The 22,074-nt window shown below is 39.5% G+C and overlaps 1 protein-coding gene across 1 annotated transcript in view; it reads right to left on the bottom strand.

The window, feature by feature from the left end:
- Nucleotides 1-22,074, bottom strand: part of myo10 (myosin X) — a gene marked incomplete at its 5' end in the record, with an annotated part of 90,844 nt that overhangs the window by 27,089 nt on the left and 41,681 nt on the right. The window contains 15 exons of the mRNA XM_036131219.1: nucleotides 6,072-6,152; nucleotides 7,607-7,715; nucleotides 7,878-7,960; nucleotides 8,100-8,168; nucleotides 9,592-9,684; nucleotides 10,250-10,316; nucleotides 11,376-11,476; nucleotides 11,648-11,794; nucleotides 12,492-12,610; nucleotides 13,396-13,525; nucleotides 14,054-14,157; nucleotides 14,263-14,347; nucleotides 14,618-14,631; nucleotides 15,899-16,023; nucleotides 16,114-16,248. Coding sequence (XP_035987112.1) covers nucleotides 6,072-6,152; nucleotides 7,607-7,715; nucleotides 7,878-7,960; nucleotides 8,100-8,168; nucleotides 9,592-9,684; nucleotides 10,250-10,316; nucleotides 11,376-11,476; nucleotides 11,648-11,794; nucleotides 12,492-12,610; nucleotides 13,396-13,525; nucleotides 14,054-14,157; nucleotides 14,263-14,347; nucleotides 14,618-14,631; nucleotides 15,899-16,023; nucleotides 16,114-16,248 — 1,462 coding nt within the window. The remainder of the gene's footprint in view (nucleotides 1-6,071; nucleotides 6,153-7,606; nucleotides 7,716-7,877; nucleotides 7,961-8,099; nucleotides 8,169-9,591; nucleotides 9,685-10,249; nucleotides 10,317-11,375; nucleotides 11,477-11,647; nucleotides 11,795-12,491; nucleotides 12,611-13,395; nucleotides 13,526-14,053; nucleotides 14,158-14,262; nucleotides 14,348-14,617; nucleotides 14,632-15,898; nucleotides 16,024-16,113; nucleotides 16,249-22,074) is intronic.

Genomic DNA, 22,074 nt, shown 5'->3' with positions numbered 1-22,074 from the left:
CAGAAGGCTGGATGGACAGATACATGGATGGACGGATGGCTGGATGGACAAATAGATTGATGAACAGATAGATGGATGGATGGGGGAGTGGTGGCCGGTGGTTAGAGCAGAATGCTCCTCAGGTGGAATGTATGGATATTGTTTTTAATGTTCTTTTTTGTTACTACATTCTATCCCTACTTGCTTTTATTCTATTTTCTATCTACATTTTATTATTTTGCTATATCTTAATCAAGTAAAGCACTTTGTATTGTCTTGTACTGAATTGTGCTATATAAATAAATTTGCCTTGCCTTGCCTATGTTGCAATGACAGATAAAGAGAATTATGGTTATTATTATGCTGCAGATACTACTTTCATATCTGAACGCTCCATCTACACTCATTAACTTCACGTCCTGATAACAGTCACAAAGATAAGCTCTCTGCCGTCGTCTCAACCATCAGGAGCCACCATCCATCATTAACTAATGACAGCCTTCATGTTCCATTAGCCACACTGCAAAAACGGAACTAGAAATAAGTAAAATGTTCTTAAAATCTGTGTATTTGTCCTTGATTTGAGCAGGTAAATAAGATGATTTGCCAATGGAATAAGAATTTTGCACTTAAAATAGGAACAATTAATCTCAATCATCTTATTTCAAGTGCAGGATGTCTAATTATCTTATTTTAGGGGTCAAAATACTCATTCCATTGGCAGATAATCTTATTTACCTGCTCAAATCAAGGATAAATACACTAATTTTAAGAACATTTTACTTATTTTTAGATCCGTTTTTGCAGTGCAAGAAGACAGACAGGGATGATCATCAGGGCCGTGGCCAGAGAAATGCGTTATGAATGTCAGAGGAGGAACCAAAGAGAGAACATTTTTAAAGTTTCACCGCTGCAGCTTCTCTTCAGTTCCCAGCACAAAACTACAGGGTGGATTTAAGGCGGACGTTCACCGTTTCAAGCAGCGCTGCGTTAACAGGTGAGTGAGCAAGTTATGGAGTTACCGCTTTGGACGCATCAAAGTTCACATTTTCCTTCTTAAAAAGCCTGCAGATTTCATCTCCAGCAGCCTTTCCAGACAGAGTCAGACTCCTGCCTTGTGCCTGGGTCCTAAAAACAGCCTCCTCTCACTTCTCACCCCACAGCTGTACATTTAAAAGCACATGCAGAAAAAGCATGCCTTTACAGGAACTCCGCTCTCACCTTGCATCCCGGCTTCCTGCTTAGCTCCCCTGCAGGATTTCTTCCTCCACCAGATCAGAAAAACAAGCGGCCAAACTTCCCAAAGCTGCCGTTTATCCGCTCCTCCGGCAACGCGGACTCTCTCGCACACATTCATCCGCCACAGACTCAGACAAAGGCTTTCAGACCCACAACTCCACTCCCCTCTGCAACGTGTGGAGGGAGTGAGGGGGGGGGGGGGCACGGTTGGCATGGCTACGCATCTCCTGCTGGGGCTGATCTGCGCCGGCCACCGGCCACCGGCAGGGTCGGACTCTGGGGTTCGGACTCTGGGGTTCGGACTCTGGGGTTCGGACTCTGGGGTTCGGACTCTGCGCCGGCTGTTTAAATTCAAACGTTTCCACTCAGTGCAGCAGATCCTCCAGGTTGGTCAGAAAGTTTCCTCTCTAAAGAAACCCAGCAGGTTGCATCAAGTCTTCATGCTTCATGCATGCTCATACTGAGCATGCATGAAGCGACAGTGGAGAGGAAAACTCCCCATTAACAGGGAGGAGAACCTCCAGCAGAACCAGAACCAGGCTCAGTGTGAACGCTCATCTGCCTCGACCCACTGGGGGTTAGAGAAGTCAGATGCTAGCTGGTTAATAACAGGTGGATCTATAAACTAGAATATCATCAGTTTGTTTATTTCAGCCCTTCGGATCACTCATATAGATTCAATATACTCAGCAACACATTTAAATGTCTTTTTGCCACACTCTTTTCTCCTTCCACACAATTTTCCATGAATATGTTTGGATGCAGGCAGCTTCTTTAACAAGGAATTTTGGGTTTTCATAAGCCGTACCATTATTAAGATTAAAACAACGTTGTCAATCTGATCTGCTATGAAACAGATCAGAGCACTTTGTTTCTCTGGATTATGTGCATCATCGCTTGTTTATGTTCTCTTTCTATATTTATGGGGCATCTTCTTTAGTGTATTTGTTTGAGCGGTTAAATAAGACGATCTGCCCACGGAAGGAGTATTTTGACCCCTTAAATGAGATAATTAGACATACTTTACTTGAAATAAGATGCTGGAGATGAGTTGTTCCTGTTTTATGTGCAGCAATCTCATTCCATTGGCAGATCATTTCAACTTACCTGCTCAAATCAAGGACAAATACACACATTTTAAGAAAAGTTTACATACTTTTATTTCCCTTTTTGCAGCGAATATTTCTTTGACACAATGCAAGTTACATGCTGGAGTAATAAACTCAATTTGACTGCTTTGTTTAATCCCTAGAATCAATTTGACTCAAAATATGTCTATGATTTGACTCAATTGATTAATTTTTTTTGTAATGTGCCTCCAGACGACATTTTCTAGTAAATAATATAAACTGAATTTTAATGAATTTAATTGGATCCAAAAAAAGTCCAACCAAAAATAAATAAAAGGTGAAATAGACAGAAAACTCAAAGGGAAATGAAATGGTGCAGTGGCTCTTATGACCCATGTTTAGTAAGAGTCCTTATCGTGTGTAATAGCGGATGTCCTGAGTTACTGTGACCTCAGGGTTGACCATGATGTCCTGAATCTACTGAAGCATCTTTCTCTATCAGCTTCGTTAACCTTTTTACATCCCTGGTTCTGCTGCTGCTGCCCCACCTGACCACTGCAGACTGGACTGCACTCTTCACAACAGATTTAATAGAAGATAAGCCGAGCCTTAAGGCAAAGACTGAAGCTTCCTTTAAGAGATATACTCTGCTTAAGCCATAACAGGTCAATTTTGCTGAAAATGCCTCACTGTATCGTAGCTGCCTCGTATCTGTATTACGTATTTATGGCCTGAAAAGCAAAAAGCTTCTCCTTTGCTTAACGCCGGGAGCCTCGATGACAGCAGCAACCAAATTGAATTGATGGACTGTTCTTGGTGGGGAGAATCTGTCATTATTACTGTCGCTTCACACGGAAACACAAAGGCTGCTGAGCTGCCAGCAGACCAGGGGAGTTGCTATGGTGAGGAGTGTCTGCAGCCGCTCTTCTGACAGCTTTTTCAGACCCAGACAGGCTTTTTGGTTGTTCTGTTTTTCCACCTGTTTGTGTGCACAACACACCGCCATCTGAAACTGCAGACAAAATGAAACACGAAGGCAGAGCAACGCTGCATTTCTGACGGACGGTCCAGAGGACGCTCGTCCAGCAAACTAACGTTTCTCATTTCTTTTAAAAGAAAACACTCAAAATTATCCTTTGTGGCTTTTTTCAATAAACACAGCCGGAATATTTTATTATTTTATAATTATTATTATATTATCATTACTGCCAGTGTACTGATATTTCCATCGGTGCACCGCTGGACACAGCCCAGATCTTCTTCTTGGTTATTTTCAAACATACTGCTGCATCACTTCCCTCTGTACCAGACCTTTGCTTTACTGGTTAACTTTCAGTGTTTCCAAGCTTCTCCCATTTTTTGTTCGGAACCCAAGATCAAAATATCCTTTTGCAAAGAGGAATAAAGCAATGCTTTACTTATTTGTGCCTTTCAGATCACACCCCTCCTTACGGCTTAGCCATTGATGGTGTGCTTTTTTTTTACATTTCGTAAAAGCCTAAAAATAATGATAATAACGAACACACTAAATGTTTAACAATGAACTTCTGTTGGTAATGTTTTTAACTTGGACACCCACTTTCTTGTCCTTCCTTTCTCCTCCTTTGACACCTGCTCTGAATCAAACAGGCAGATGACAGGGGGCCCTCCTGGGGGCTTTTAGGGGCCACGTGCCGTGTTACTCTGACCCCCGTTTTTACCCAGGGGAGATACTAACATGCTCTGCACCTCGGTGCCTCACTACATTAAGCTCCACTCAGAGGGTCATCATCCAGGCCTGTTTAACATTCAGTCTGAAGAGCGGTCCAGATGTCTGCGTTTCACTTCATAAAACAGGCTGGACAATTAAACTTTGCAGGAAAAACTGAGGACATTTCTATTTTTTAAAAGTTATAAAAACACTTCATGGCATTGCTGGGCAGCCTGTTTTTATGCTTCTTAAATTAAAGAGAAAAAAAAGAGAGGCTTGCAACAGCCACTTCCCTTTTAAATTCCCGCTCCCTCATGAATTGTCTCCACCTGGTAATAATAGCTGTGGCGATATAGACGCTCATTTTCTAACAGTTGTCACTTCTTTTTCTTTCGGTCATCTTTGCTTGTTTATTCTCTTCCTCCACTGTCAGCACGTCTTCATATAGCAGAAACTCGTATGACTGACAAGTTTGTCCCCATTAGGCTACTGTAATCAGAAATGGTGACGCATGCTGTCACCATTTCGTCACTGGATGCACCACCACATATGTATTTAGAAACTACTAAGTTATGAGAATGCTTTTATTTTTGATGGTATTACACTTTGGCAGAATATGTGTTTATAAAAGCAATACTGGATTTTTGCTACATAAAAGCCAAATGAGGTACAAACTGTCCCGTTAAATGATTTTTACACATATGCTACACGTTCAATGTAACCGATTAGGGAGATTTTAATCTGAGAATTTTTTTAAGGACATTATGTCGTCAAAAATTTTATTTATACTTATACTTATTCAGAAACACTTTTTAAATAGAATTTTAAAACGGTAAATATTACATGTAATTGTTAAAAGCGTGATTTTTGTCAACTATTTTATTTTACTAATTTACTGTTATTTATTTATTTTTCAATATTTTTACCAGTATTGTTATTAACCTTTTTTCTTTAAATGACATTTATTTCAACATGCAACTTCATCTTTGGACGTGGATAGTCCTGCGGCATCATCTGTCTTTCTTCATTTAGAAACAAAATGTAATTTGTTATTTGACTTATTTACAAAAATAAAACAATGTTCGGGAGAGTTTACTTTGAGAATGCTCTGATGACATTATGTCATCAGAGATTTTGTTTAAATTTTTTTCTTTTCAAAAACACTTTTTGAATTAAATAAAATATTAAAATAATACATTTAATTATTTCCTTAAGCATAATTTATTAGCCAATTATTTTATTTTATTAACTTACTATATTTCTATTTAATTTTCAAGATTTTATTATTAACATTATTTCAACATAATATTCTTTAAATAAATATTTCTTTTATCATCATTAAATAATTATTTTGTAATTGTATTATTTATTTCTTATTTAACCATAATTTACTATAATTTATTTAAAATATTTGTATTATTATTTTTAAGGATTTTTACACATATGGTACATGTTTAAGGTGAGCGATTTCTTGAATAAAAAAATGTATTCTACATATTGGCATGTGTGTAAAACAATGTTTTTTAGGTGTGAATTGTATCAGTGCAGTGTGCAACACGTCTTGTAGCGCCTGGTCTGTTGGTCTTTTCCGCTCCAGGCAGTTTCCTTTATTACGTCTGCAGGTAACATTTTGGGCCGTCATCGATGACAGCTTCCCCCCCCCCCCCACACCTTGCTGTAGTCTCCCAGTAACGTGTGCATTAATGGTGGTCACAGATCATTTGGCATCATTGCTGCTTCCAATCAGTGGCATTTCTGTCCTTAGGCGGTAGCAGCAGCCACAGCGCAGATGGTGTATGAAAAAAACCCTCATTCTGGATATCAGTTGTCTACTAAAGCCCTTCATGCTTCACTGCTTCAGCCTGTTGCTAAGCAACCTGAGGTTAAAGGTCACCAGAGGAGCCAAACAATTTTTTTTTTTTATGTGTACCCCATGGAGCGGGAAGACTGTTTGATTTCTAAATGACACCCTGTTCACACAGACTGTCAGCCCTGTGGCATCCTGACCCACTAATATTTGCCCTAGACGGTAGAAATGGGAATGTGTGGTACAGAATCACATGTGCAGACGCCCTGAGGCGCCGTTCACTCACCTTATGCGTATTTGGTTTGATGCATCGTATAAAGTACGGGTTGGACGTGCTCAGCGTGGCCATCAGAGAGTGCAAAGAGTCCTAGGGGAAAAAAATAGAAATAGATTTTATTCCATGTATTAGAAAAGTAGCACTGGACGTAATGTTTTCACTGTCTCTACGTCCAGCATACAGTCAGATAGGACAAAACCACTAGAATTAAGAGATTTTATCATCATTATTTAACCATAATTCAGGGTTCGCACATACATAACACACAGACACAAATAAAGACACAACATTAAGTTGAAGGCACCGACAACGGCTCCTGAGGAGCTAAAAGTGTGCATTTAGCCTCCAGCATCTCATCAGATTTAAATGTTCCAGTCAAAACACACAGATAGCAGTTATTTTACGGAACAATGTAAAACACTGTGCATATACATGAATGTATCCGGCAAACATTCCTGGAAACATTAAAAGGTGTTTAAACAGCAATTAGCTCAAATGTTTGCGTTAATTGATGCTCATGCCAAAAAAGACAGGCAGCAGTCAGTTTACAGGGCGACGTAAAACACTGTGCAACTTTCTAGATGTACATGTAGTACAGAAGTTAAAGAAAAGTTAAAGCGTAAAAATAGTCTTTAGCAAAAAATGCTAATCTTCAAATTAAAGAACTGTGTAATCTGCATGGATGTCCAACCAATCACTCACCAAGGAGCTAAAAGTGTGCAACAAGACTTCAGCATGTGAGGGACGGTGTAATTAATTCTCAATGGGATAAAGAACCTGTGGAACCAGTAGCTGGGGTGTTTGTAGGCATGTAAACAGACTATGAATTAGGCTGGTGGTTTATTTGCTTCTCAGCAGAGGATGATTGGCTTCTCAGGTACAGCTACCAGAAACGAGGCATTCTTGAGTTTGTTAGTTTATGGCGTTGGCCGAGTTCTAGATGCTTTCAATGGGTCTGAAAGGCCGAGAGGCGCTGCCTTCTACCGCATGAAGTGGATGGACGGACACTTCAGAGACAAAACTGAACAGCTTTCAGTGAAAAATGAGAGAAAGCCTGCCCTGGATAAATCTACAGATCTGTTACAGCACGTCTGGGAAAAGAAAGCGGAAGAGCCCTTTTTGCTTTTTTCCCCCCTTCAGGTGTGGTTTGTAAATAATACAGTTGTCTTTTGGTTTGTTAATGTTGTCACGCTTCAGTTTTTCTGGACTTCCTTAGAGAAAAAAACCTTCTCATTTCTCTTCGCCCCCCTCAGCCAATCACTGAAAAGCAAAACTGAAACAGTCAAAACAGTCAAAACTCCTCTCAGGTCCACTCGGTTTGGCCCTACTGTCGAGCAAACCCGGAGAAACCCGGCCTGGCCCTGAAAAAAAAAAAAAAAACTGCTCCTGAAAGACTCCTAAGCAGGTGGCATGCCTAATATCAGCGGCTCGGTGTCAAAAGGAAAGCAGACCAATCTTGGCCAGCGGTTCCTGGTGAAATGTTTTAACTTAAACCATGCTTAAGGATGACTCGGCAGTGAATGAGCGGCTTCTTATGGACTTGCCTTAAACTGGGAGCTGACGGTTGGCCGTCTGTGCTTGGTGCTGCCCTTCAGGGTGTCCTGCTTGTTGCGGCTCAACACGTGGTCAAACAGATCATAGACAAAGTCCAACCTGGCGAACAAAGGGCCAGTTTAGAGATGCCACCATGTGTAATTCATTTTAAAAAAAAGCATTTACTGACATAGGAATGTTTACCCAAACCATCATTTTCATTACAAAAATCTTCTCTGTCTGTAAAAACGCCAGAAATATAAAAATCCTCTCATAGCCAACCTGCTTTCTCTCAGCATGTTGAGGATGTCATCCCTGAAGGTGTCTCTGTTCTTCTCCAGCATCCCCCTCACGTCGTACACCACCTGCGCACAGCCACCAGGTGGCAGCAGAGTGTTACATCAGCGTATTAGTAACTCTTTTCTTTTTCTTTTCAGTTGATCTCAGTAAAGCAGAAAGTCTAGAACGGTACAAACACCACAGGCTCAGGTGTGATGGCGTTACCTCTCCTGCATAGTGTCTGACTCCAAAGTAGTGCACAGCAACACGGGGTTTCACATAAAATGGATTTTTCTGCAGAAAAAGGAAGCGTCCGTTCATTATTATAAGGTAATAGCCATCACAAAAAAAAACAGACCAAAAAAAATCTAATCTGCACATTTTCCAATAAAAAAGTGCTAAAATCAGAGGTTGTAATGCATTGTTCATTTAGTATTTCATCTCTATTACAAGTTGTTGGGTGAACTTGTGATGCACTTTGGTCAACTTTTGTTGGTATTTTATTTTTACTCACTGATTTACTGTTTCTGGCAGGGATTTTTTTTCCATTCAGGGTTGCTGCTTGTTTGTGTTCTCATAAATCTGCAGACCTGTGCAGAACTTTGGTCACGTTGGGCGCGTAACGTGCTCCATAAACAACGGTTTGATTGATTTGTTTTTATGGTCGATATAAATAAATTTGACATTAACATGCAATAAAGACAAATATGATCTGAAGCGGAACCTAGGCCGCTCTTCAAAATGGGAAAGACAGGAGAACATACCATTCGGGTAAGATAATGCCGAGAAGATGCTACAATTCAAATATTTAAGCAGTATTTAAACAAAGCTGGATCAGAACCTTCCCGCCTCAGACAGCGAGGAAGATGCCAGGAGTCCAGTGTGTCCATAACAAAAGTAAACCTGGTGAGTTTGATCAGCTCTGCTGGGAGCTTAACTGAACCTTTTGGTTTAGATAAGACTAAAATTGAGCTTTTCAGCAGCAAACATCACAGATGGGTTTGATGTTAACCAAACGACGACTGTGTGGAAAAAACAGCCGGTACCCACTATTGGGTACAGCTGAGGGTCTGCGATGTTTCCCGTGTCAGTGAGAATGGCATCAGAGGTAAATGTGCTGGTCTCTGCCAGGCAACAGAAAACGGGTCGTCATGGGGGCTTTCAGCAGGATAATGACCTAAAATCTCTGGGTTCCTAGACACCGAATCAATCATGTTCCGAGGAGATTTCCTCCCCAGACGTAAATCTGATAGAAAACCTGCGAGGTGAGCCAACCAGACGGGTCAATACGCTGCAGTATCAACATTTGTGATATCTGGGCGAGGTTTTGCTGTTGCCTTGAAAGATTCATTTCCATTAAGGCTTTTTATGCGTCAATAGCAGAGGGCCAATAGAGGCAGCAATGCCTTCTTGCTCCCTGGGCTGACTTTACTCTACAGCTCTCCGGGTTTGGGCCACCGGCTTTTTTTAACGTTAACACGTGATTGTGGAACAACGTAAGTGTATGGTGGTTGACTTGCTACCATATGGGTGAACCATTTCGTGGAAAGGCCAGAGAAGTGTCCACTGAGGCAGAAATGGAACTTTAACAGAACTTTCTACTATAAACTTGCAACAACTCCTTGACTATTTGCTTTTGTTTCTTGGCCTACATCAACACAGAATAAATGCAGCTACGCTGGAGGCGACGGAACAAAGAATCGTGCAGAAAACCAACCGAGTGCTGGCTGTGGAGTTTCTCCAGTAAGGTGTCGTCTGTGGCTTTGGGAAAGTGACTCTCCTCGTTCATCAGTGCCAGGAGACCCAGTTTCTAGGAAAAAAATGCATGATTTTATAACCTCTGACGTCCAAAAAGTTACTTCTTTAAAAGAGAGTTTACAGGAAAATACATTTTAAAGAAGGTTTCTTATGAATATAATCATAAAAACTGTTAAATAGGGAAGGCAATGATGGGACTGCTCCTTCACTCTGCAAAAACAGACTAAACTAAACTGAAAATAAGTTAAAAATGTCTTGAAATTAGTGTATTTGTGCTTTTTTTGTGTAGGTAAAAAGGATAATCTGCCAATGGAATAAGATTTCTGCACTTAAAATAGGAACAGTTCATCTCCATCAACTTATTTCAAGTGCATTATATCTAATTATCTTATTTTAGGGGTAAAATTACTCTTTCCATTGGCAAATCATCTTATTTACCTGCTCAAATCTAGGACAAATACACTAATTTCAAGAAACCTTTACTTATTTTTAGTTCTGTTTTTCCAGTGCAACAATGCTGGATCTACCGCCATCTTTAATTCTTCATGTTTCTTAATTTCTCTGACACTAAACTGGATATTTGAGAGTCTGGGTGGAGCGAGAAATCGCCTACACACCTTCTCAATCAAATCCAGACACTCTCCGTTGTCCATCCAGTTGATGTCGGCCCAAAGCAGGCCCTCCCTGCAGGAAGGAGTAGAAACAAATGAACAATTGTGTTTGCAGGAACACATAAACAATAGGCGGCGTGTTAAAAGCAGAGTCTGGACTCTTTTAGCCGAAAAAGAAGCATTCCATCCATTAAAATTAAGTTTGAGTTTAAACCATCAGGGTTTGAGGCTAAGAGCTCATCAACTGGCTTGATGGGAATCAAGACTACAAGCTTGTTACCCTTTCAAAGGCCTGGCACTGATCCCAATGCTAAAGGATGAAATCTGAAACCACGTGATGACGGAGCTCCAGAAATGTCTCACTGTTCCCAGCGGAGGCTTTCTTTTAGATTGATATGTGGCAAATTAGACATTTTCTGCTGCGTTTGCACCATTAAAAGTTAAAAAGTGGACAGTTTAACACATTATCCGTGCAGACTGAACAGAGAGTGGTTTGGCAGTCGGTAAAGTAGGTGTTCGGTTTTGTGCCTGCGGTAAAAGTGGAGCCTCATCACCTGTCGTCACGGTCCAAAACGGTTTGAATTTCAGACCATGTGCAGACGTGAATGTTTTTAAAAATAAAGAAGAAACACGTCCCGCTTTCAAACTACATACATATATAGTGAAGTCAGGACCCCGAATGTTGTAATTACTCAGTTTATGAGTGAATTAATGAATTAATGGCTTTATTGTCATCAATAGCAAGCTCCAATGAAATTAGGTGTGTCGCTTCTTCAGTGCATGTCCCATTAACGCAACACTTACACTGACAGTAAGACTGCTGTTTTAAATAAATGTTAAATTTAAAATGAATAAATGCGATTAGAAATTCTAGTTTCTTTTTACATGAAAAACTAAACAAGGTAACAGTTGAAGCTTTCCACTAAAGCCCAGAGGGTTAAACATGCATCCTACTCACAATATGAACACTTTCAGAAAATCCCATTTACATTTTTTTAACACGGTGGAACAAAAGTGAAAATGTAAACGTTTTAATGATTTTTCCCATCATCCAATTCCCCTCGTTTCCAGACCTGGAAAATGCTTAAAAACAACAACTTGCGTGGCAGAAAGGAAATGAAGCATCACCTACTTGTTGTATTCAAGTTGCTCCAGAGAAAAAATGTGCTTGTTAAAATATTCCTGAAGCTTCTCGTTTGCATAGTTGATGTTGAATTGCTCAAAGCGATTAACCTGAGGGGAGCCAAAATGGAGCAAATATTTACAACATCAGTATCAGGACAGCAAGAAAACCTTGAGATTTACACATTGCTTCAACTTTCATTTACAACAAATAAATAATGGTGCTTATGCAGAAGCATTTATTATCCATCTCACACTCCTGAGTTAACCCAAATGCAACACCTCAAAGTTCTCAAATCCGAAAATGTCCAGGATGCTGATGGATTTGAAGTCCTCCTTGCCCCTGATGCGCTTGTTCAGCTTGTGAAGGATCCAGTTGAAGCACTGAGAATAAAGGGCCATGGCCATGGAGTCCCGGGAGTCCACCGCCTTCAGGAGCAGCAAAGAATTCGTTTTAGTAAGCAGATAAATCCCAAGGAGGCTCCTCACGTCACTAATGGCTCAGGCAAACGTCACTTCTAACAATAAGTGAACTGTCCGTTATTTAAGAACTATAAACAAGTTTTAATCATTATTTATACAACTTTACAAACAGTCACAGAACACACAGCTTACCGAATGACTAAAAGAAATGCGCATTCTTAGTTTTTTTTATCTGTAGAATTAGTATACAGATATATTCACACATTTGCATTTTTTTTGCACATTTTTGCATCATTGCAGCTCATATAGCATTACAAATGCTATCGGACTCCTAGTCTTAAAATTGCACAAACACATGCATTCATGCACAAATGCCCTTGCACAATCCAATCTGTACATAAATAATGTCTCTTTTTTGTTACATTTCAATTGTTGTATACTGTATATTTAAATTCTACTGTTTACTTCTAAATCTCTGACGCACTTAAAACTGTAATTTAACTTCTACTGCGATTTAGAAAGGCTGTACGAAACGAAATTTCGTTCTGCACGCACTTTGTGCATACCGAATGACAAATAAAGTTGTCTAAGTCTAAGTCTAAGTCTAGTGTTCCTGCTTTAAGATGCATCACAAATATCTATGAAAAACACGTTCTCGTTTCATTTCATCTCTAAATATTCCTCGGCGTGTGTTCCTCCTGACCTGTTCGACCGTCAGAGGCGTGGAGATCTCCTCGCCCCTCAGGATCATGGAGCGGTGAGTCAGGACCTCTGCCAGCTGATCCGAGTTTAGTCCCAGGAGTTCAGACGTCCAGTTCAGAGCTGCAGACGGAGAAAAGCACAAAAACCTCAAGCTTCACAAGTTTAACCCGCGCCTGGACGGAAAATAAAGAGTCAGAAAACCCTTTCAGACCATCGCTGGGTTATAACATGCTTTCTCTGCCTATAGTAATAGCCACCTGTACATATATTCATTCATATATTCATATAAACTCTGTTATAATAATCATCTATATATACATATCTGTAAAACTCTATTTATAGTAATGTCCACCTGTATACTATATTCGGTACATATCCAGCTGTAAATTTAGTTCACAATACTAGTTATCTATATATTATACTCATAGGACAAATCTATCAGTAAAATTCTGTCTATAATAGTATCCATCTCTACATTTATTCAGTAATAATCCATGTCCTGTACTTATGGAACCATTGTTTATCCTGCACTTGCTGCTATTGCACTTCTGGTTAGACCTAAACTGCATTTTGTTGCCTTGTACCTGTACCTGTGTAATGACAATAAAATTGAATTTAATCTAATCTAATCTAATCTAATCTAATCTAATCTAATCTAATCTAATCTAATCTAATCTAATCTTTCAGTTCCGCTTTTTGAAGCTCCCGTTCTAGCTTTAAGGTGACCCACATTCTCTATTGTTGGTAAAAACTACATTTTACAACAAAATTGAAAACTGGCCAGGTGACGCTAAAGAGGTCAGTGTCACAGTAATCAGTGTCGCAGCATCATTTTCAGTCGCAGCTGGTAGAAAAAAGGTGAGACATCGGTAAAAAGTGGGAATGATGAGGATAAAGTCTCCAACCTGATTTGGAGGAGACCTGCGCCCCTCCAGCCGTCATAAACTCGATGTTCCCGGCGTGCAGGATTCCTGCCAGGAGGCGCAGGATCTCACCGATGTTCTCCTCGGTGAACTGCATCGTCTGCATGGCGCTCTGAAACAGACCACAAAGACGTGATGAAGACGTGGGGACGCTACCTCAGCTGGCCCGGTGTTATCGTTCAGCAAATCAGTTCACTAAACATAGTCACAGACTGGAGATCGCTGACTCTCTCTGACAGATGTTTAAAGTTTAGAGTCAGCTCAACTTAGAAAGTTGCTTCTGCAGCACAGTTTACTCAAAACATTCTCATTTTTAGTTTTCTTCTCTTATAGTAGTAGGAGTTTATGAATTATTGATCATAATTATCCAAGTAAAGACAATATGTCCATTGATTTTCAGCTGCAATAAAAATGTTTGGTTGGCAGGTGATTCGAGAAAATTTTGTATCACAGACAAATAATAATAGCTTATAATAAGAGAAACTCAGATCACCCTTCACATAGCAGGAGAAGCAAATAATGCCAATAATTATATTCTATAACTGTATATTTAAAGCCATTGTTAGCCTTGACTGAACCAAGTGTGTTTGCTGTATAAATATCTGCTCAGGCTGAAGATCACAGACCCAGTCCCTCGTACCAGAACATCCTGAAATGTGCCGTTGTCGTTGATTGTCTTGTCAGCGATGCAGCTGGACTGTCTTAGGTAGTGATAGCTTTCAGGCTGCGTCAAGCCAAACGCCTCTGCAAAAACAGAATAATTGAGCTATCTCAGTCCCTCTTCTGCAAAATAACGTGCAACTTACGGCAAAACCCAAAAGGAGCCATTTTTTTGGCGTAGTAACTCACCTCTCTGCTGGTTGCTGGCTCCTGCTAATATGGCGTAAAAAATGTGGTAGTTTCTCTCTCCTGGGTTCTGCCGAACAACTCGATTCTGAAGAGGAAACCACGATAAATGCTCATTAGAATACGATCAGATGCAAGTTTATGCTTTAAAAAGCAAAACTGAGAGCAAAAATGTTTTTTCCCCCCCATCAAAATCCAACTATTTCCAGACAAGGAGATGCTTTATTCTAACAAAATTTTGTGATATTTTCTCAATCTACTCTTTGTTTACAATGGAAATTCAACATCAATAAATTCCCTGCAGGTAAAACCTTTTAAATAGCACAAGTACAAGCTTTGAAACAAAATAAGCACTCACTTTTTCTAGAAGATCTGTTATCAGAAAAAGATTAGTTAAGGCACAAACCAGTCAGATACCTCTGCAGAGTAAACAACACGCGGCTCCAATTAAACAGTCAAGCACTCAGAGCTAAAAATCAGTTCACCAAGATTTGAGCCTAGTCAAACATAATGCAAAGCTATATGCTAATAGTTAATTTAGATCTGGTACTAGACAAATAAACTAGTAGGGTTTGTGAATAATTCCCTATTTTAAGGACATTTAGCCCACATTATAAAACATCTGCTAAATGGCCAGCAAGGACAAGCAAGCTTATGTAGCTTCAGGCAGTCAAACATGTTGGCTATGCTAACCTATTGACTGTCCAAACAACGCTAACCAGGTTACGGTGAGCTCTAAACTGTCTATACAAAGCTGCTTCGCTTTTAGCTAGCTCCCACCTGGTTCCAGGTAATAAACTATTCACCTGTCCTGGTAACAATAGTTCACCTCCAGCTCCAGGTAAATAAGCTAATGATGCACAACTGCTAACTTTCATACACAATTTAGTTCACACCTGTCTTTGATTAAATGAACTACCTGTTCTAAACTGCAAGCTAGCTTCAAGCTATAGCTAAGCTGCTTTCTATCTGTTCTCAGTAGTTGGAAAGTTGACTGGAACGGTACGGAGTAAAGAAGCTGTCAAAAAGATGAGTGCAGATTCTAACAACGCATATTAGTATTTTCATGTCAGAAAAATACTGTACACAAGTTTCTACTGTCTTACATAGGAATTTAAAAAAAATGTGGGTTAGGATTGTTTTTATGTGAGTATGAATGTGAAAGTGGTGAGTCCAACGTCTTGTGAAAACAACTCGTTTCTATAACTACATGTCTTCACTGCTGTGGACACGAAACTATTTTTGTTGATATACAAATATGAATATGAACTGTTAAAATCATACACACACTTTTTTGACAGCTTTCTCACTCCATAGAACGGTCCCTGAAGTCAGAAAGTCTGTGCGACAGGATCGTACCCGGCTTCAGCATTAATGATGGCTGCTACTCGCAGCAACATTGAGTAAAACTTCGTTCTTTGACTAATTTTAGCATTTTGTCCTAAGGCTTTTTCAGGTATTAAGATTAGCTTTATTGACCAAAGGAAATTTGTCCTGAATAAAAAACACGGGCTGCTGCAGCTGCATGAACATAAAATCCATAAACGTCACATAACATTCCCACATATGTCCACTTCCCCAGTATAAAAAGGGAAAGTGGGTGCTGGCAACCTAACCCTTAGTGCTTTCAAAAGGATACAGTCAACGATTTTGCCCCCTTGAATGTTTCCCTTCTGGCTGAAATGCAGCTGGACAAACTTCCCAAAGCGGCTGGAGTTGTTGTTGTAGACGGTCTTAGCGTTCCCAAAGGCCTCCATGATGGGACTGATGAGAGAATGAGTAGTGAGACACTCAGCCATTGGGTAGATTTCTGCAGGGAAGATGACACACAGCTAACTTTTACTGAATAACTACCTGCTCTCCAGCAGCGCCTCCTCCACATGGGATGTCTTGTCTCTGCAGGAAACCTCCAGCGAGTGTTGGCTCATGGCAGACAAAAACCTCAAAATCAGCTTGGTGCTTTCCGTTTTACCAGCTCCACTTTCACCACTGAGGAAAACAAGGACAAAAATACAGATATTTTAAGGTTATAGGTCTTCAACCTACAAAAACTCAGCTCCAGTGCAACTGCTGTGTCCTTAAAAAGGACTATTGCTTGTTTTATCCTACTCAATACAAACAATCGTTTTATAGGAGAAGTAAAAGCAGTTCTAAAACCCACCAAAAAAATTAAAAACAATATTTTTTTAGCCTCTTTGTTTAATAAAACACAGTATACTATTCCAAACCCCCATCAGTCTTACTTTGACTCAGATTGTGTGGTTTGCAACTAAAGAAAATCTGATGAGGTGCAATATTAATTTTTCCTCATTTTAATTATAAGCAACATGTTTGTTCCAGTTTCCACCACTAGATGGCACCCTGGTGCTTCCCAAAAGGGACCATCCTTTCCTATTATTTATTGATCCTTGTCCATGTTTGACTTGGAAGAAATCATCATGACCTCAAGAGCTGTGAATTTTATTTGGTACTTATCCCCTTCAGAGATAAAAAAAAACCCCAGAACAACAGAATAAAGGTGCATATGAATAAGTCAGTAGTTCTAGTTCTCCAGACAGAAAATAGGATTTTTGATTCCCAAAGAGCTGTTAACTAAAAACTTGACGAGCAGTAGATAATTAATTAGAGTTTCATGCTTCCCTCAGGTCCAATGTGAATTTTTTTTTTTTCCTGACGAGGCTTTCAGATGCTGTTAGTCTGCTGGATGTTTTTTTTTTAGGCCTCTCAGTTCATCTTTGGAACTGAATTCAGCCTCTTGCTTATTTGTTTAAACACACAGAGCTTAATAAGCTATCATGGAGTAAAATTAATAAAAACAAACACAAATCCAAACAGAATGACATGAAAAGTCCCAGCTATATTTTCTAAATCTTATTTTATTTTTTACATTATTTTACACAAATAACATCTAATCTAAAACATTAAAAACAAAGTGGCTGCTCTGTAAAATTATGACCAATTTCCTATAGCAGAAACTTATCAAAAGTCATGAGTTGTCTTTTGTCAAAAGGTTATGCAACATTTGTGGCTCTAAACTAGTTACAATTTGCTAACTAGTTGCTAAATGGGGAGTAAAGACTGCGGGTTGATGATTATCTAAATTTATGACTTTACAATGTCAGAGATATACTGTTTTTAATATAGTGAAACCTTTTCTTTTAATAATTAAAATAATTTTTTTATTGCAAATATATAAAATTAATCTCAAAAGTTTTTTTTTGTGAAGATTTACTTCTATGTGGCCAAAAATGTGTTTTCTTTAATCTACAATGGCCCTTATTCATTTGTTTTTAAATGAAGTAATAATATTAGGTGTGTAACAATAAAGAACATTGCAAGATTTAAGTCATAATATTACCAGAACAAAGTCATAACATTATGAGAATAAAGTGGGAATATGGCAAGAATAAAGCCACACAGTCGTTTGCACAATTGTTTTAAAGTCTGGACCCTAATAATGATTTGATGCCGATATGCTAAATTTATGTAGCATTTTCTTATTTGTGAAACCGATACCAAAGAATAACTGTACATAAAATTACTACTTTATCACTTTATTCTCATAAATTCCAAAAACAAAGAGCCTGAAAAAGGAACATGATCAGTCTCTGCCGCTGTTACTTTGGAGTTTGCAGGCTGAAATGTTTGGGAAGCCCTGGACCATTAAAAAACTGAATTCCTCAGAACAAATTTTAAAAGGAATTAAAACTGCTCTGAAGCTTTTGTACTGCGATGGCTAAATGGTCGACACTCTGCTTTATTCATCACTATCTCAGGCTGTAACTCGGTGTAATACCATCGACTACGGCCCAGACAGGGCCGGCATTTAAAGCAGCTGCTCTCCTTTCGCTGCGTTGATTACTAGGACTTTTCATGTCCAACCTTTCCTGGTTAAATAAAGGAATAATAATAAAAAAATAATAAACATCACGTCAGACACGCTGAGCTGGTCTATAATCACCGCCGTGCCTTCGGTCTCTTCACGCTGCGTTTGAGTACGTTTACTGACTGGACAGAGAAAAAACTTCTCTTTCACTGTAACAGATAACAGAGCGCCCTGGTTGGGTACGTTAAAGCCCCAGACTGAATCTACTTTAGTTGCCTCAAACCTGGCAACCCACAGCTTAACTGCAAAGCTTCTGGCAGATTGTGTGAATTTTCAACCAGAAAAACTCTTTGTGCAAATAACAGCGACTCAGAACTATCGCATGACAAGCTCACATCTTCCCTTACATTTAAACACAGCCTGAATCCAGCAGACAGTGCGACAAATATTCAGGGCTGCAGACTAAATGTTTACAAGTTTGTTTCTGCAATGTCTTTATAAGACAGTAATTCTATCTTTGACGTGTCGAGTGTAGCACTTTAAACCAAGACTACTTTCAGCGGAGCGTTGCCTCTAGATTTGTAAACATCTTTTTCCAGTAAGTGCGACTTATTTGACACTGGCCCCTCAGCATAATGGTTGGGTAGAGCCTTATAAAAAGACACATTTGGAACTTTAAAGGTGAAAGGAGGATACTGCCCACAAAGCTGCAGGAAACAGCGAGCAGAGAAAAAAAAGCACAAAAATAAAATAAAATCCCCAAAACAACACAGGCAGCACAAAGGAGTACTGTGTTATCCATCCATCCATCCATCCATCAATCCATCCATCCATCCATCCATCCATCCATCCATCCATCCATCCATCATCTATACCCACTTGTCTACGCAGGGCCGCTTGTACCCAATTTCTTTCAGTTTTATTGTATTATTTTTAGTTGTATTTTCAGTAGGAGGTAGTTTGTGCAGCGTTGTCTGAAGTTCACATTAATTAAATAAAGAAAGTACATCCATCCATTGTGTACCCCCGCTTATCCATGCAGGATGGCTGATGCCTGTCTCCAGCTGGCATTAGGTGAGACAGGGTACACCCTGGACAGGTTGCCAGTCCATCACAGAGAGAAAACCGCTGGAAACCGCACGGTAAGTGTACAGCTTACCGTGCGGTTCGGCGGTTTCATTTTGTAGTTTTTTCCAAAGTGGATGTGTTTTACTTGTCTGACTTTCCCGTCAAATTGCTACATAGTACCAGGAGTCTGCCTAGTCTGTCTATGGTGTGGTCTGCTGGAGCAGCAGCTGATCTGTAGCTGAGAAGCGGCTGCATAAAGTCATTAGGGAAGCCATCTCTGTCCTGGCCTGGCCCTGCTGGTCCCAGTGCAGGTGATGGAGACAGAAGGACAGTAAGGAAAATCCCATCACTGGTGGACAATGTCTCCCCCTCCATGCATGGAGCTGTAGCAGAGCTGCAGAGCTCTTTCAGTGACAGACTGCTGCATCCCAGATGCTCTAAGGAGCGTTTCTGCAGGTCCTTCCTCCCAGCTGCTGTCAGACTTTATGATCTCTGCTGCTCACAACAGACTCAATAACCGCTTACATCATGCTGATGGCTGCACAGGTTCTGATCTGATCATGAATAGTTTACACTGTCTCCAGATGCTAAGGTAACTAGCGCACGTGTTAGCTACATCGGGATGCTGCTGCACCATCATCTATATTAGATATTATATTGTTGTGTGTCTGTAAACTAGCTGGAGTTTTTTTCTAATGCTTTGTGCAATATCTGTGCCGGTATTTACCTTTTATCTTCTATTCTTGCCCTTTCTTTAGAGCAATTTTTTTAGATTAGGCTACTTTGTTCTTTTTTCTTTTTTCATGGCTAATAACTGTGTGTAACTGTGTGTCTGGCCACTGTCACACCCGGATTTATCTACCTCGGTCAGAACTACACAGACAAAGTTGCAGAGAACCGAAAGGGGTCTGCCCGCCCCGGTTCGCTTCAAGCAGACGTAATTGCTACGACTCCATTCTATCCGTTTCTCTGTCGGATCGGATGCTAATTCGGATCGGATGTGTCTCGGTCTTTACACTGATAGTGAGATGTTTGTGAACTTTTCATGCTTTTGCTCCCCTCGATGACCAAAATAAGAATCAGTATAAGATGCATAACTTGCAGGACCAGTCGGTGGAGTAGACAAACGTAGTGAAGACGGCTGTATTTGGCACCACTGTGATGCTCCAACGCGAACGTTGAGCTAACTGGTGTTATTAAACTGGACCTGTGGCAGTGAGTGCATAGCTGTTCAGCTCTAATATGCTCCACACCTTACCTCATTGTTAAAGATACAGAAAAAGCAGAGCAGACATATCTGAGAACCAGGAACCAGACAGTTATAATGTACAGCTGAGTCACAGCCAACATTACTGACGGGTTTCAAACAATCATTGTAGGCTTTAGCTGAGGTTCAAATGTAAAGCTGAACTTTCTCCTGCTAGCCTCGTGTCAGCAAAAGGTTACGTCCCTGAAGTCAGCGGCTTTTTGCTGATGGGGAACAGGACTGAGGCTAATATAAACACTCAGGGTCTCTGGCCGTAGCCTCACACACTACATATGACTGAGGTTTAGAAACATGGGGAACACATAAGGAAGACGACTGTAAGCAGCCATTTAGGCTTCAGGTCACCAACCAGCGGGACGATCCCCAGGAGAGCTTTCAACAACTATAACTGCTGCCTTTTAATCTCATTCTAAAGTAACTTTGTTTATCTACATTTACGTCACACTTTCTCTGAAATCGACCAACTCCAAGAAAGGGGGATGGATATTTCCTGTTTCTTACATGTACAACAACACTTCCAGAAAAGGAGGAAATTCCTCCAATATTGAATTTACTTTAAAAAAAAAAAAAGATTTCCCCAAAACATGACCCTAAATTATCAGCTTTATGACACTATAATGAGTAAATTTTATGTTAAAATCAGAACCAGAAGATCAGTGTAGAACTTCCCTGATGGAATCTAATTTTATAAGCCTTATTTACCAGGCTAAATATTATTTGTTATTTGCTGCCTATAATAGTTGCTAAAGACTAACTATTCAAGAAACGATTGCAGAAATCCATCTTAAGAACAGCAAAAATTAAAAAACTAACCTGATCACATAATTTAAGAAGCAGTTATACTACTTGAACTAATTGCACAATAAACCAAAGATTTGCTCCTTTTATTTAGATATTGTGGTTATTGCTACAATTAAAGAAAGCCTCAGGAAGTCTGCAGACCTTTTTAAGCATATTGTGCTTTATTATTTATTGAAAGCAGGACTAGATTTAAGGAAATAAATTTAATTTTTAATGATAAATAGAAACATTGTGACACCAACATTTGACTAAGGAAGAAAATAAAAAATTAAGTGTTTTATTTTAAAAATTATAGAATAAAAATTGCTCTTGTAACAAAAACATGCAGTCACAGAGTCGTGTGTGTTGGCGTATCTCCAACACTTTTTAAAACATGAACAAATGAAGTGCATTCTGTCAAATATCCAGTTCTTTCATGTATATAAAGTATAAGTAAGTTTAATTATCTGAGCAGGGACAATGATGTTATGTTTTGGAGAGTAAAGTTTTTAGTTTTTATTTTGCACGATTTAAAAAACAACAAAAAAAAACAGTTTTTGTGAATCCCTACATTGGAAATGCTCTTTTTAAAATATCTATATAGTTATTGAGAAGGAAACGCGCCTCAGGGCTGCATCTTTACTTTAAGGTAGTCTTGACCAATAGCTCTCCAGACTTTCACAATGCAAAAAGAGAACTAAAAAGAAGTACAATTTTCTTGAAATTAATGTATTTGCCCTTGATTGGAGCAGGTAAATAAGACTATTTGCCAATGGAATGAGTATTTTTACCCCTAAAATAAGATAATTAGATATACTGCACTTGAAATAAGATGATGGAGATGAATTGTTCCTATTTTAAGTGCAAAAATCTT

The sequence above is a fragment of the Fundulus heteroclitus genome, unplaced genomic scaffold, assembly GCF_011125445.2.
Source record: "Fundulus heteroclitus isolate FHET01 unplaced genomic scaffold, MU-UCD_Fhet_4.1 scaffold_42, whole genome shotgun sequence".
Lineage (NCBI taxonomy): Eukaryota > Metazoa > Chordata > Actinopteri > Cyprinodontiformes > Fundulidae > Fundulus > Fundulus heteroclitus.
This window is presented reverse-complemented; position numbering and strand designations above follow the sequence as displayed.